The sequence below is a fragment of the Nelumbo nucifera genome, chromosome 7 (genome assembly GCF_055504915.1).
Source record: "Nelumbo nucifera cultivar China Antique chromosome 7, China Antique-T2T, whole genome shotgun sequence".
NCBI classification, from domain to species: Eukaryota; Viridiplantae; Streptophyta; class Magnoliopsida; order Proteales; family Nelumbonaceae; genus Nelumbo; species Nelumbo nucifera.
In genome coordinates this window covers 20572648-20587235 of record NC_142655.1, presented here as the reverse complement: position 1 = coordinate 20587235, position 14588 = coordinate 20572648, and the positions used below count along the sequence as shown (strand labels likewise).

The window sequence follows — 14588 nt, the reverse complement described above, 5'->3', positions numbered from 1 at the left end:
TTGACTGTATCGATCTCTGCAACTGTACCTACCCCTTTAATTCATCTCTAGGGAACCACTCTACCAGTAGTATAACCAAAAGAGGGTTGTCGGTGATGATGTCGCCGCAACGAGTTGCAACGGCAGTGACCTTGCAAGAGAAGGGATAGAGAGAGAATGAGGGGAGAGGAAAGATGGGATCAAAGGGCTTAAGAGAAAATGAGACATTTTATTCATTCTGTTATGACTTAACGGCAATGGTAATTGTTAGAAACAATAGGGGTGGTTTAAGACAATAGTTAAATAGTAAAGCTACAGTTTATCAATTAGCCAAACAATAGGGGTAGTTTAAGAAATTTGCTCTTTTAAAAATGTGATATAATCTTTTTTTCATTGGTTTGTTAATTTATGTTGTAAGTTCAATCTTATACAAGAGTGGTTGAACTCTAATAACGCAGAGGTCAATAGAAGGTAAAATGGAATAAAGAAAAAATTTAATAGATCCATATATGAATATGACATCCTATTTATATATATTTGGACCTCCTTTTTCTAATTTATATTCTCATATTTTTTACCTATTTTATCCTTATGCTTAATTAGTGCACATGTTTGATTATTGTATATGCTCTTAATACTTACATTACAAGTTTTTTAAATATTATTATTCTAATAAGTCTCAACTCTTAAATTATTTATAAATAATTACTAGATAATTAGTTTATTTAGGTCTAGTATAACCTAAATTGATGTCGAATTGGCTGAGTTAATGTTGTTATATAAATCCATTGTCTCACATGTTTTATAAAATATATAGAGTTAAAGATGCCATTCTTTACTTCTTACTTTATTACTAATTACTTTTATTTTTAAAGCAAAAAAAAATGTATTGGAGATTTTGTTATATAAATAATTGAATTATAGTGCAAAAACTACACAATAAGTAAAAAAAGTAATCAATCATATTAACGATGTTACATAGTTTATTTATTTTTCATTGATCCATATTTCATAAAGCATATTTAACAATTACATTAAAGACTTTAACAACATTAAGGATGTCACTCATAATGTTCCACTTTGTTAATGAATTACATATAAGATATATAAATTCACTGCCTTACACATGTTTTATAATGTGTACAATATCACACATGTTTTATAAGGCGTACAATGTTAAAGATGCCATCTATAATTCCTTAATTTATCACTAGTTCACTTTTTTATTTTATAAAACAAAAATTGTATTGGAGATTTTTTTTGTATCAATAATTAAATTGTAATATAGAAGTTACACAACAAGTTAAAAATATTTTTGATGATTTATTATTTTTCAGTTCATATTTCATAAGATATATTAAAAACTTTAATTCATAATATTTTACAACCCAAAACACAACCCCCCTTAAAAAAAAGTTAGATTCACAAAGGAGTTGCTCCATCGTCGACTTTGCAAATGCAAGATAGAAAACCAAAACCTTTAACTAAATTATACAAACAAATAAACAATCAATCAATGGTAAAAACAACTATCAAATCTACGAGAAGAAATGGAAACAAGAGACATCCTTTCTTTAACCAAAAACAAAAAATGCCTCAAATCACAATCCTTGTTATTAAGAAAAAGAAGAGGAAGGCTCACGGAATTGTAATCTGGTTCCATTTTCGGTGGCCAAAAACCCAGACGACCCTCCTGACTCTTCATCCTCGAATAGATCATCTGTGTTCCTCAACACCGCATGAACCAAGACCACCACCACCCCAATTAAAAGTGACACCAAGATGTTAAGCGTTGCACGAGTCAACAACAACAACCCAATTGTCACAATCGATAACACGATCAACACGACACCGTCGGTGATCGTATGGTGCAAGATCACCAATGGCTCATCCCTCATGAAGTAGAGGAACAACCAGGCAGCCATCATAACCACGAATACAATCAACGAAATTGGGTGCCAAAGCAAACTTAGAAACAGGATCCCCAACACAATGATTGCATAATTCATCAAGAAGTAATTCACATTGGTTTTGATCCTGGTGATGGCATCGGGGAAGTTAACCGGAAGGTCTATTGCCTGTAGGTGGATCATCTCCTTCCATGGCCTTCGAGTGCCCAACTCTGATGTTATCCGTTCTCTTGCACGAGAAATGTACTCTAGGCCAGTTGATCCTCCCAACGATGACGATACTGTAGGTATCGTCCCATATGTCGTCATCTTTCCGGTGCTTTAGTCGGAAAATTGATTAACCTTTTGTTGCCTGCTATAAATAACAACAAAGAGAGAGAAGGAGATGCAAATCATCAAGACAGACCGAGAAAGAGAGATGCCTCATGTCTATATTATATAATCTATATTTAATTGAAAGTATACGATACATCTTGGGCTTATTAACCCTCAGTGGTCCCATACATGCCACTAGTAATAAGCAACTCACCACTTGGATGGAAATAGAAGGAAAGACCTTTTCAATCTTATTGAACGTAGGGCCCTACAACTGAACAGTGTGGATTAATAACATGGTGGAGAACGTGCCTTGGTGGACATCACGAGTATTTAAGGATGGAGAATAACACATATTATCATTTTCTGCTAAGCAAAATTGATTGATTGAGGTCGAAATCCGACAACATTAACTATTCTTCTTCCTTTTCCCCTTAGTCCAGTCTCCAAAGACGAACTATTCGTGCAGACAGTGATGTTAATAAAAACTAAATGCATCTAAATATACCAAAATACAACGGTTTAGAAACTTTCTCCTTTCTTTAATATTTTATTTTATTTTTATTTTATGTCATTTTTAAACAACCAATGAGATGTTTTTCTTCTCCATAAAAAATTACCTAAAATCTCTCTCTTTCTCTCCTCCACACGATCCTAACCTAAATAATCTCTTCTCCTAAAATTTCCCTTTAACTACCTCCCTAACTTTCTCCTAAATTATCTATAATTCCTATTTATCCTCTCCCCCACTTTTTATCTATATCTATTTAAAGAAAGTTTGAATTGAAAATTTTAAGAATAATTTTAATATTCTAACAAAATTATATAATAACTTTAAAATATTTATTAAAGACACAAAAAATAATTATAGTTGATTTAATAATATTCTTATTATTAATCATTTTATATTTTTACAAAATTCATCACTAAATTATGTACTAACAATATAAATTATGATTTTATGATTTTCTGAGTTATTCAATTTAAATGTTATTCAAATAATAAAAATTAACACTAAACAAAAAATATTATTTAAATATTTTAAGAACTAAATATATTAAATAAAAAATATTACAAATAGCTAAATAATTATATAACAAAATATTTAGTATTAAGTAACAACTTTAAAATAAATAAAATTCAAATAATAAAAAATTTAAATATTTTACATATTATTTAAATATTTAAATATTTAAATAACTAAATATTTTAAATAATAAAATATTTAACATAACTAGATCTTAAATAGTTAAAATAATGAAACTATGTAATAAGTTTAAAAAAATTCTTAAAAGTAGAAAAATAATTATAACATAATACTCAAATTAATAATCATTTAATATTTTACAAAATTAATAAAAAATTATGTAATAATAGTACAAATTATAATTTTATGGATTATTAAAGTCAATTAATAATTCTAGAAATAACTTTCAAAAAATATTTATTAATAATTATTTTAAAATCTTAATATATATTTATTATATACTTATATATATACTAGAATTAATATTTACTGTGTTTTTAGTAATTATTTATTGTTTTATGATAAATATATCAATAATTATATATAAATCTACTTTTGTTTTGTTGTTTGACAAAAAAACAATTCAATAATTATTGGAGATTAAACTACTATTGTTTAACTTCTTAAATTTAATTTATTATACTTAGTGTATTTATTTTATTTTTGTTATAATTTATTGATTAATATTTATTATACATTAAACTTTTATTTGACATTACACTATTTATTGACTAATTTAATATATTTTTAGTATTTATTGTATTTTTGTTAGTTATTATTGTATTTCCATTATCAATATATTTTCAATAATTGTGTGTTTTCACTACAAATTTTCAATAATATTGGAGATGAAATTATTATTATTTATTAGAGACTAGACTATTAATTTAGCTGAAATTTGGAGTGTTCACGGGTTGGTTTGGTTCGGTCGTAGGTTGTTTGGCCAACCAAATCGACTTGGTGAGGTTGGGGAATTGATCACCCAAAACCGGCTGATCATTAGTGAAAACCGACCAACTCGAGTTATATCGATTTGGGTCGATTTTTGGTTTGGTCGGTTCAAAAGATTTAAACTATTTAAGGAAAACAGATATTTCAAACTTACTAATATAATTTTTCATTAAATTTGTATTGTCATTTTCTTTTCTAAATGTAAGGGTTAAAAGATGCAATACTCTAATCATGCTATTTTCAGTCTATGCACTGTCTTATGGTGTGCTCATCTAATGGTGATCTCTATTTATGTAATTCATGTAAGTTACAGGGTTATGGGGGCATCACAGTCACAATCACCTCTTTACTCCCATTGGCAGTTCACATTCAAGGGCCTGTGCTATTTGGTCTATCATCACATATACTAGAGCACATTTTGTTCTTTTAATACTCCAAAGATGTCATGGTGTTCTAAATGTGGACCAAAGGTTTGGCAGAAGAACAGGGAGAGGAGCACAGAACAGAGCACTCCAATGGGGACACTTTTCAACTGCAGCTTGTCTTTCCCTGACATAGGGAAAGAAAAATTGATATGTGGAGAGAACGTACTTTGTTTCCTAGGAAAGATATGCAACCTTGATTTAGTCGAGATGCTGCTAATCAAGGTTTCAAGTTAGATTTGCAATATTTCAACCTTGAAGCTTTGAAGGTTAGCATTGGTTTCATGGATTCATCATTGTATATTTTCTTATCTATCCAGAAAATTCAACTAAACCCTCAAAAAGAAGGGATGGGTAATGCCCCTTGTTGCAAAGATTGTGAATGAAGGTTTTGTATTCTAATAGAATTACCAAATCTACTGCATATTGACAAAACATGGTTAGAAGAGTTCCTGATTGTGTATCTTGCATTGTTATCAACCAAGAAATGTTTGATGTAACTGGATTCAGTTCAATGAAATTTCCTTTTGTTTTGGGCTCCAAAAAAAAACTTTAGTGATGGTGATTTTCCTTGAAAAAAAAAAGAAAGTGATAATATGTGCTCCTTTGAATTATTTGAAGAAGATGGAAGTGGAATTGTCTGGTAAACAGAATCATATTCTCACTATTCAGTCAAGCTTTTAGAAAACCAAAAGGTTTCCTAATGGGCAACAATTCGTTTTATGATTCCCTTCAACCCACATGTAGGGTGTTGGTGTGGAGTTGGGAAGAAACCTGATGCAAATAGAAGGAGAAACAGCAAATACAACTGTGGATTCAAAAACACCAGATGACAAAGGAGAAGAAACAAATGAATTGTGGAATCATTACACTTGGACAATTTTGGCATATAAATGTAAGACTCCTTAATTTGGATCGTCAAGACTGGTGCTCAAACCTTTCGGATCATGAAAGGTAATTTCTTCCTTTCCCCTGACTGTTCCATGTCTAATTAACAGTGTTGACCAGTTTCCGTTGGTCAACAAACCACAGTTCCACATTTTCTTTATTACACATATATGAATGCTTTACAGAAATAACTGAACTAAAAGAAGAGAACTGGCTTGATTAGAACATAAATATAATACAAAACATTTGAGACTCATTACAATAAGAAAAAGCATCTCTCTCTCTCTCTCTCTCTCTCTCTCTCTCTCTATCTATCTATCTATCTATCTATCTATCTATCTATCTATGGTTTCATGTAGTCAAAACCTCACCTAATTTACAACTCTGCAGTTCTTCCTAATCTCCCCTTGCACCCCAGTGAGCACATCAATAGAACCCATATGCACCATGGCAGATGCAAATTTGGCTGCCAAGGCCGCTGGATGGTTGACATTATCTTTCGCCATCTTTCTTGTTGAGGGATCAATCCAGAGAACCTGGTCTGAAGTCAACAGTCCCTTGTGCTTCTTCAAATTCTTGTAGTAATTGTTGTCTAGACGAACTGGGGTTACTGCATCGAATGCTACAACTGGGTCCAGACTAGTTTTAAAAGTAGAATGAAGAGAAGGATCCTGGCCCGGGGAGTGTGAAGCATTTAAGTGGTAGGGGCGGTTTGAGAAGCAAGAGCAATGAGAGACCCCAATTGATCAATGGGCGCCTGAGAGTGTGACCATTTGCTCTAGTGAGAGCCCCTTTCGTGCAAAATTATCCCTGAGTTGTTTCACATTGAAGGATACATCAGGAAGGTTCTGAGTGACTTCACTTGCAAGTGAAACTCTGCCATACCGCCGGCCTCTGGGGACTGCATAGTGAATGCCGCCTGCCTCGAATATGCTGTCGCGAGCTGCGAAGGCAAGGATGTCTGAACAAGATACAGTGTTGGGGCATTGAGCTTCAATCTTGGCCTTGGCCTCATCAATCACCTCAAAGCCTTGCACACCCTTGTTCCCCATGCTCACTTTCTCAGCCGGATTTATTCCTGATACTGAATCAAGAAGAATGGAAGCATCACAGCCCTACAGAGCACAAGAAATTAGCAGTGCAATTGAGATTTGGGAGATGGAGTAAGAAAACAAACAAGAACAAGATTAATTGATGGTGGCAAAATGCAGAAAGCAAAAAGCAAAAAGCATACCCTGACAAAGCAGTCATGGAAATGCAAGCGAATGAGAGCAGCAGCCATGCCAGGATTGGCAGCAACAGCTTTGCTAACTGTGTTCCTCACAATTGTCTCTTCCGCTTGGGCAACTATTCTTGTAGAAACCTACCTTGAGGGAGGCTGAAGATGACACAATGGGAGCCATAAAACTGGCAAGAAACATTATTGCCATAAGAGTGAACACTGTGGGCATCTCCACTACTCTACTGACCCAAGAGCAATTCATTATCTTAATTCTTAATTAACTTGTTGTGACTGTATATGGGGAGAGATTGAAGATCAAAGGATGAGAGTGTGGAGGACACACGCCTGGGCTGGTGTATTTATAGTGAGAAGTGAGTCATCAAATTGTATACAGAGCCAAGTGAAGGATGGTGGGATGAACCTTCTTCTCAGCCAATGGCATCTTGGCCGAGAAGTGCAATTTGCAGTAAACAATTACAAGGCGTGTGTCCTCCACGCGCTTCTATGTTTTTATATTATTATTTGTTGGAAAAAGTGAGGGAATGAATAATTCGTTCACTCGATAGCATTCCATGGCCACCGACTTCACCAACTTCTTCCATATGCCTACTGTCTGTATGCCCATTATCACGTCTATTAATCTAGAAGGTTGGGCCCCCATTCATTGTTTATTGTTTATGGATATGGGGGTTGGACCGTTGGAGACCAAGGCGAGCTGATAATGATCTCTCTCTCCAAAATTCAAAGTTGACGGCTTCAAAGTTTCTTGCTTCATATTAATTTTTTCGGGGTTTTTATTGTTCAGTGTACCCTACTATAAATTCTTAGTACAATTTGTACAGTTGGATCAAATTTACCCTTACCACAGTTCAAAGTTATTTCCCAACACCTTCTCCTATGATTCACTGCCCCTTGAATTTTGATTCATTCCTCTTCTGACCTCTAAAAACTGTGGTACGGGTAACTGCGAAGAATTTGATCCAGTGGATGACCCAAAATTGATCCATTTGTTATAATTGGATCAAATATGAAACACATTCTTGATTATATTTAAATTTATCATAGGTTAAAGTTTCATATAAATCATTCTCAATTTATATTATTCGTGATATACATCAAAGTTATTTAATTCATTAATTAATAAAATTTAATCTTTTGAACATTTTAGTCTGTTTTTCTGAGGTGGGAGCATTAAGGTGTTTCCAATGCACAGCTGCAAAATGTGCTGCAGGGTTGGTGTGGGGAGCCAATCCAGATTCATATGCTTCAGCCTAGTGTTTTGAAAATCGGATCAGATTGGACAATCGGACCAGAAAAACCAGGAATTAGTTCTGTTTTACACTAAAACCGCTTTTGGCCAAAAACTGTTCATTTGGTCAGCAAATTGTGGTTGAACCGTTGAACTGTTGACTTGGATAATGGTTTTTGGCCATTTTTTATTTTTTTTTGTCAGAGCGGGCCATCCATTCAGACCAAACGGTTGGATCATTCAACCCGAGAACCAGACCCCAGAACAGTTCCCTATCCGATCCGGTTTTGAAAACCTTGCTTCAGCCTCTTTGAATGGCTTATCTGAAGCCCTTCAAAGGCAAAGAAGTTGAATGAGCTTTGAAGCAAGCACAAAAAGTTTTGGTGCATATTGTATGATGAATCTGGATCTGCTCCTCACACCAACTTCATAGCACATCTCAGCCATGAATCGAGAACATCTCTTATACTTGTGTATTATTAATTTGTTATTCATAGGGAGATGTTCCCAATACACAGTGGGATATGCTGTGAGGTTGGTGTAATGAGCATTCTGTAAAGAGCAAATCCCACTTCTTATGTAATACATACTTTTTTTTAGAGAGACTTGTATAATACATATTGATTTTTGAAACCTCTGACGAACTAATTAGTAAGAAATAGTGGGCTCAAAATGGGCCACATAAACGGACATTAAAAGAGTCTGGTTCGGAATGCCCAAGGCAAAGGGGTCACCACCAACTCAACTTAAAGGGAATAGTTCACATCTGCACATCTCAACATGCATGGGGAATATCTCTCGAAATTATCATTAGAACCAACACATGGTTGGGATGTGCTGTAGGGTTTAGGTTAACCCGGCCCAAATTGCAGCCCTATTGTTTATAGGATGTCCATATGGCGTATGCCTCACAAATTTTGATTTTTCCAGGATCTCTCTCTTAACTGAGTAGCATAAATAAGTAGAGTAAGAAAACCTACTTTTTTTTTTCTAGTGAGAAACATTTATACTTGGATTCCTTGCAAATTCAACCGCCTAATAGTGGCTGAGCAAGTTAGTGAGAAACTCAATATATCTAGAGTATTCTTATTGTAAAAAAAAAAAAAAAACTTGAAGATGTTTTCTTACCTCTATTTTCAACAGATTCTATCTATTTGATGAATTGCAACCTAGTCTCCATTTGGAAGGAGTTCAAATACAAATATGTAGAGTGTAAAATCTTGTATTTTGTATTATTTTGTATGTATTTAAACAATATATATTTATATTTGTACTCTTTTCAAATTAGGCTCAGTTTGAAAGGAACAGGAACACAAATGCAAATATGTAGAATACAAAACCTTGTATTTTATATGTATTTATACTATATATATTCATATTTATACTCTTTCCAAACTGAGTCATGAGGCATATCACATAGGTTCTGTTTTCAATAGTTTTTCTTTTTTTTTTATTTTTATAATTTTTCTGTAAACTTCTGTTTCCAATAGAAATTAATCCTCTATACCACCATTTCATTGTTCTTATGGGTGCATTGTGTTGGAGAAGTTATCCTCATATTGATTTCTTTTATGTTTTAGAGTGAGTAGGGGCTGTTAGGCACAGACAACTTCCTTCCCCAGTTGATTACTGCCCAGCTGAACCACTCTATAGGTTGCAACCTGTATTCAAGAATGACTGTAGAACGAATTAATTGTAGCCCAATAGACACGGCTTCCGCCCATAGTCATAGACACAGAAACCGAGATAACTCTGAATTTGAAGCCGCCAACTTTGAAGGCTGAGAAGTGGGAACCCATTTTCAGGGGACCCAGAAACACAAACCTTGCTTTGCTTCTTCGGGCACACTAATTTCTTCCAATTAAAACCTTAAAACAAAGAATGAAGCTGTGAATGATGGGGGCCCAAATCCTTCCAACGATAGTACAAGTACTGGGAAAGCAGACAATATAAAATTGTATACGTTGAGCTGGAAGAACTGCTCAAGTCTGTGTACATGGAATGTGTTGAGTGTGAGTCATCGATTCCCTCACTTTTCTTAAGTAATAATAATATGAAAATGGAACCACGAGAACACGCCTTTTAATGGTTCACTGTAAATGTTTGTTCATTTACGCTGTTTAGGCCAAGATGCCATTGGCTGAGAAGGTTCAACCTGGCATCCTTTGCTTGGAGGACATTTTGCCCATTCACTTGTCACTATAAATACATCAGCCCAGGCGTGTGTCCTCCACACTCTCTCTCATTCTTTCATCTTCAACCTCTCCTTCTGTGCACAGGCAACAAGCTAGGATAATGAATTGCTATTGGGTCAGTTGGGCAGAGATGCCTACACTGTTCACTCTTATGGTAATGTTTCTTGCCAGTTTTATGGCTCCCACAGTGTCATCTTCAGCCTCCCTCAAGGTGGGTTTCTACAAGAATACTTGCCCATCTGCAGAGGCCATTGTGAAGAACACAGTTAGCAAAGCTGTTGCTGCTAATCCTGGCATGGCTGCTGCTCTCATTCGGTTGCACTTCCATGACTGCTTTGTCAGGGTAAGCTTTTGCCTTCTCCTTCATTAATATTATTTTTTCTACTTTTCAAATCTCAATTGCACTTGTTAATTAAGGTGGGGTTTAATTCCTTGTGTTGCAGGGCTGTGATGCTTCTATTCTTCTGGATTCAGCGTCAGGGATCCCAGCTGAGAAAGTGAGCATGGGAAACAAGGGTGTGCAAGGCTTCGAGGTGATAGACGAGGCCAAGGCCAAGATTGAAGCTCAATGTCCCAACACTGTATCTTGTTCAGACATCCTTGCCTTCGCAGCTCGCGATGGCGTATTCAAGGCCGGAGGCATTCACTATGCAGTCCCTGCCGGCCGGCGGGATGGCCGAGTTTCACTAGCAAGTGAGGTCACTAAGAACCTCCCTGATGCATCCTTCAATGTGGAACAACTCAAGAACAATTTTGCACGAAAGGGGCTCTCACTAGAGGAAATGGTGACACTCTCAGGCGCCCATTCAATCGGGGACTCTCATTGCTCATCCTTCTCAAACCGCCTCTACCACTTCAATGCCACACACTCCCAGGATCCTTCTCTTGATCCTGCCTATGCCAGTTACCTGAAAACTCAGTGCCCATTACATCCAACTGCTAAAAATAATCTAGACCCAGTTGTACCATTCGATGCAGTAACCCCAGATCGTCTAGACAACAATTACTATAAGAATTTGAAGAAACACAAGGGACTGTTGACTTCAGACCAAGTGCTCTGGATTGATCCGTCAACAAGAAAGACGGTGAGAGGCAACATGAATCATCCAGCAGCCTGGGCTGCCAAATTTGCATCGGCCATGGTCCATATGGGTTCGATTGATGTGCTCACTGGGTCGCAAGGCGAGATAAGGAAGAAGTGCATAATTGTGAATTAGGTGTGATTTTGATTATATGAAACTAGAGAGAGCCAAAGGTGTCTTTTCTTTGTAACAAGTCTCAATATTTATGTGTTCTATTTATGAAGTAATCAAGTGAATTTTCGTTTGTTTAGTTCAACTACTTCGTAAACTATTTTATCTATTGTTTTTAATGGGCTGCAGAACAGGGGTAACCCTCCCCCCAAACCACTAGACAAGTTCACATCTGTCCCCCATAGAATGCGCCCCAAAAACATCCCACATGCACATCTCAGCGTGTATTGAGAACATCTCCCGTTCACTGGGAGATGTTCCCAATACACGATTGGAATGTGCCGTGGAACATTTTTGGGGCGCATTCTGTGGGGGCAGATTTGAACTCCCCCTAGACCCCCTCAACCCCGTGAAGGCGGGACTCAATCCCAAGTCTCAAACTATATAGAGAGTTTAAATCGCTTAATTTGCATTACAAGGTTTTTGTTATTATCCTTTTTTTTTATCTTGTGCACATGCATAGGCATGCTCTTACACTAGTAGGGTAGCAAAGAAAATGAGTAGTGAGTTAAATTCTATTTGATCACTTTTTCTGAGTGGTCTGAACAGTCCAACAGTTGAGTCCAGTCCAAGTCTGAAAATTCATATATGCATAACTCAACCTTAATTCCAATTACCTAGTCGGGATGTCATCATTCTTCTATCAGAAGCTAATTTTCAAATGATTCTTTTCATAATCTTCATTTCAATAGCAATTCATTTTCTTGGAAAACATATGGTAATTTGTAAGGTAGAGCCCAAATTTAGATGGAAAACTATACTTATGCAAAGCTTTATTGTCATGTCATACTGCGAGGTTGCCCATCAAGGCCAGATAGAGACTGAATACGGCCACCAAGTAAGCTACATGATCTACAAAGCTTTTAACATGACTGAAGAATAAGGTTTTGCGCGCAACTAAATGAGAGGTGTCTCCAATGAAACTCAGTAGATCAGAAGTCAGGATGTCGGATAACTTCAGTGTCATATCTAATATCAACATTCCTTCTCCAGCTTAGGGTCATTCACCAACTGGGTACCTGATAAAGACATGAGAGCTTCAGAAAAATGTGGGCTCTGGAATTTGTTTGGGATGCATTTAGTTGGGGATGGTATATGGCAAAAACAGGTATTTTGTGAATGTTAGTATTTCGTTGCCAGAAGGAAATAAGGATCCTCAATGAGGCACTGCGCTTTTTAAGGCCACTTCTAACTACTACAATATATAGCCATCCACCAAAGGATTTTTCTGTTGGAGGAATGGTGAGGCCCCAAACCAATTCTTAATACTTTACAGTCAGACGGTTTAGGCCAAGTTTTGGCCAAGTAAGCTGATATGGATGTAATGGGTTTATGTATATCAGTCCCAATCTTAATGGTCCTAATTAAGAAGTCTTATTTCGGAGGTTTCGGTTGCAATACTTTAAGACCTTGTTCATTTGTAACAGTGCAGCTTACCTGGGTAAGTGCACTTACCTGGACACTGTGTCTAGCTAACAGATAGGAACACTGAGTTAATCGCCCATTACTGCTGCTGTCCATTAAACTCTGAATTAATCGCCCATTACTGCTGCTGTCCATCACTGCTGCTGTTAGCGGCTGTAAGAGCATCCACAACACTGTGCAAGTGAAAATGACATGATTACAGTATCACATTTTTAGCTCTGAAATTTGGAAAAGAAAATTACTAATACATAAAATGAGCAAATACTATTATTACAACAACAACAATAATAATAATAAATAATATTCCATTACCATGAATTTTAATGTCTGTACTCTGAAAATCCTTCATGTGGTTTCCATGCATCTCAGGAGTTCCTACTAGTAAGAAGTACTGAATCCCAATCTATGGAGGTATAAGTATAACTAAGCATATGGTTTTAATGTTCATCAGAGTCAAACGTATTCTTTAACTTAGTTTTGAAATTTAGATATTGGAATTTCCTATTACAAACTTGATCACCCTCATGTTTTCTTGAATTTTAGCAGCAACCATCCTTACACATGGCACCTACCAGATACCACTCCTTTTCATTGAATGCCTATATTTTTCTTTACAAACCATATAGCTTCTAGACCTCCATAAGCAGCAGTTTTGAAATACTTACTTGTATCTGCTCTCTCTATTTTAAGCCTGAATGCACCCATATGCCATCCCTATTCTAATCAATACAGTCAAAGCCCTATTCTATATACTATATCCCAGTTTGTATAATTTTTCCTTCTTCGAGAAAGAGGAACTTCTCATATAATGGCTCTCTTCAAATGTTTCAGGTCCATGGGCATTAGGACATCTCATCAAAGAAGGTAAGCAACTAATGGCTATAAATATGGTATAATCTTATCAGAATAATAGCAGAAAATAGAAGGAAAAAAGAGAGAAGCTGAAAGGAGAATATCACCATCTGAACAGATTAGGAGAGAATTAGTACTCTTTATTCTCCCTGAAGCAGTCAGCCAGCTCTTACTGTCTTACATTAACTTAATAAATGAGTTTACAAAACTATCTCTGTTTATGATCATTTATGGACTAGAGTGTCCTTATTTTATAAAGTATGAGGTCTATACTACTTTGCCACCCATATATACTTAACATATTACTTCTCTCAACACCCTCCATCAGGTTGGTGAGCATATATCATACAAATCATGAGGGTGGTGTAAAGCATAGTTCTGCAGATCAGCCAACTGGTCTCCAGTCTTCACAAATGGAGTATCTATGTCACCATTCTGAACCTTCTCTCTAACAAAATGACAGTCCACCTCAATATGCTTTGTCCTCATAAAATACAGGGTTCAATGCAATATGGATTACTGCTAGATTATCATAAAGAGGAGTAAAAAGGGATTCAAGACCTGAATAGCATGTTAATGATTTAAGAGGAGATGATTAGTAGTTTCTCACGAAGGACACACACATGAGGAAAAGGCACCAGTTTTTCCATTTCCTTTGAAGCCTCCCAAATGTGTTGATGACTCGGTTGGCTACTAAGCAATAGGAAACTTTGACCTTTGGAGGAGATGGAGCCAATATTCCAATAGGCGTTTGAAGTGTATACCTAGGGGCATGCTTCTAGGTGAGGCACACTCAAAATGCCCTAAGGCATACGTTGGAGGCAGGGATGCTTTTGAAGCATATGCCTCCTTGTAGTTTACTACTCGACAACAATTCTTCCTTTTGCATTCTAAACTATG

General features: G+C 35.9%; 1 protein-coding gene and 2 pseudogenes across 4 annotated transcripts; 1 reads left to right on the top strand and 2 right to left on the bottom strand.

Annotated features, from left to right (window-relative positions):
• Positions 1–1021: 1021 nt before the first annotated feature.
• LOC104593727 (PRA1 family protein F2 pseudogene) lies at positions 1022–2699 on the bottom strand (annotated as a pseudogene). Of its 2 annotated transcripts, none has more exons than XR_016078423.1 (2): positions 2419–2699; positions 1022–2244 (listed from the first exon to the last, which is right to left on the bottom strand). The product of XR_016078423.1 is annotated as a PRA1 family protein F2 pseudogene, transcript variant X2 (transcript). The 2 variants fall into 2 exon arrangements; XR_016078422.1 differs by having other exon boundaries at positions 1027–2241; positions 2419–2698.
• Positions 2700–5684: 2985 nt separating this feature from the next.
• LOC104593633 (peroxidase 5-like) lies at positions 5685–7066 on the bottom strand (annotated as a pseudogene). Its single transcript, XR_016078796.1, has 2 exons — positions 6727–7066; positions 5685–6607 (listed from the first exon to the last, which is right to left on the bottom strand). The product of XR_016078796.1 is annotated as a peroxidase 5-like (transcript).
• Positions 7067–9943: 2877 nt separating this feature from the next.
• Positions 9944–11496, top strand: LOC148790251 (peroxidase 5-like). The gene is made up of 3 exons (XM_088891169.1): positions 9944–9995; positions 10209–10501; positions 10602–11496. The coding sequence occupies exons 2-3, from the start codon at positions 10259–10261 to the stop codon at positions 11373–11375; spliced, it is 1017 nt and encodes a 338-aa protein (XP_088747295.1). The 5' UTR covers positions 9944–9995; positions 10209–10258; the 3' UTR covers positions 11376–11496.
• The last annotated feature ends 3092 nt before the right edge of the window (positions 11497–14588 follow it).

Coding starts and splice junctions, on each gene's coding strand:
- LOC148790251 (XM_088891169.1), top strand. CDS start 10,259: ATGAATTGCTATTGGGTCAGTTGGGCAGAGATGCCTACACTGTTCACT. Junction 10,502..10,601: donor TCCATGACTGCTTTGTCAGG/GTAAGCTTTTGC, acceptor CTTGTGTTGCAG/GGCTGTGATGCTTCTATTCT.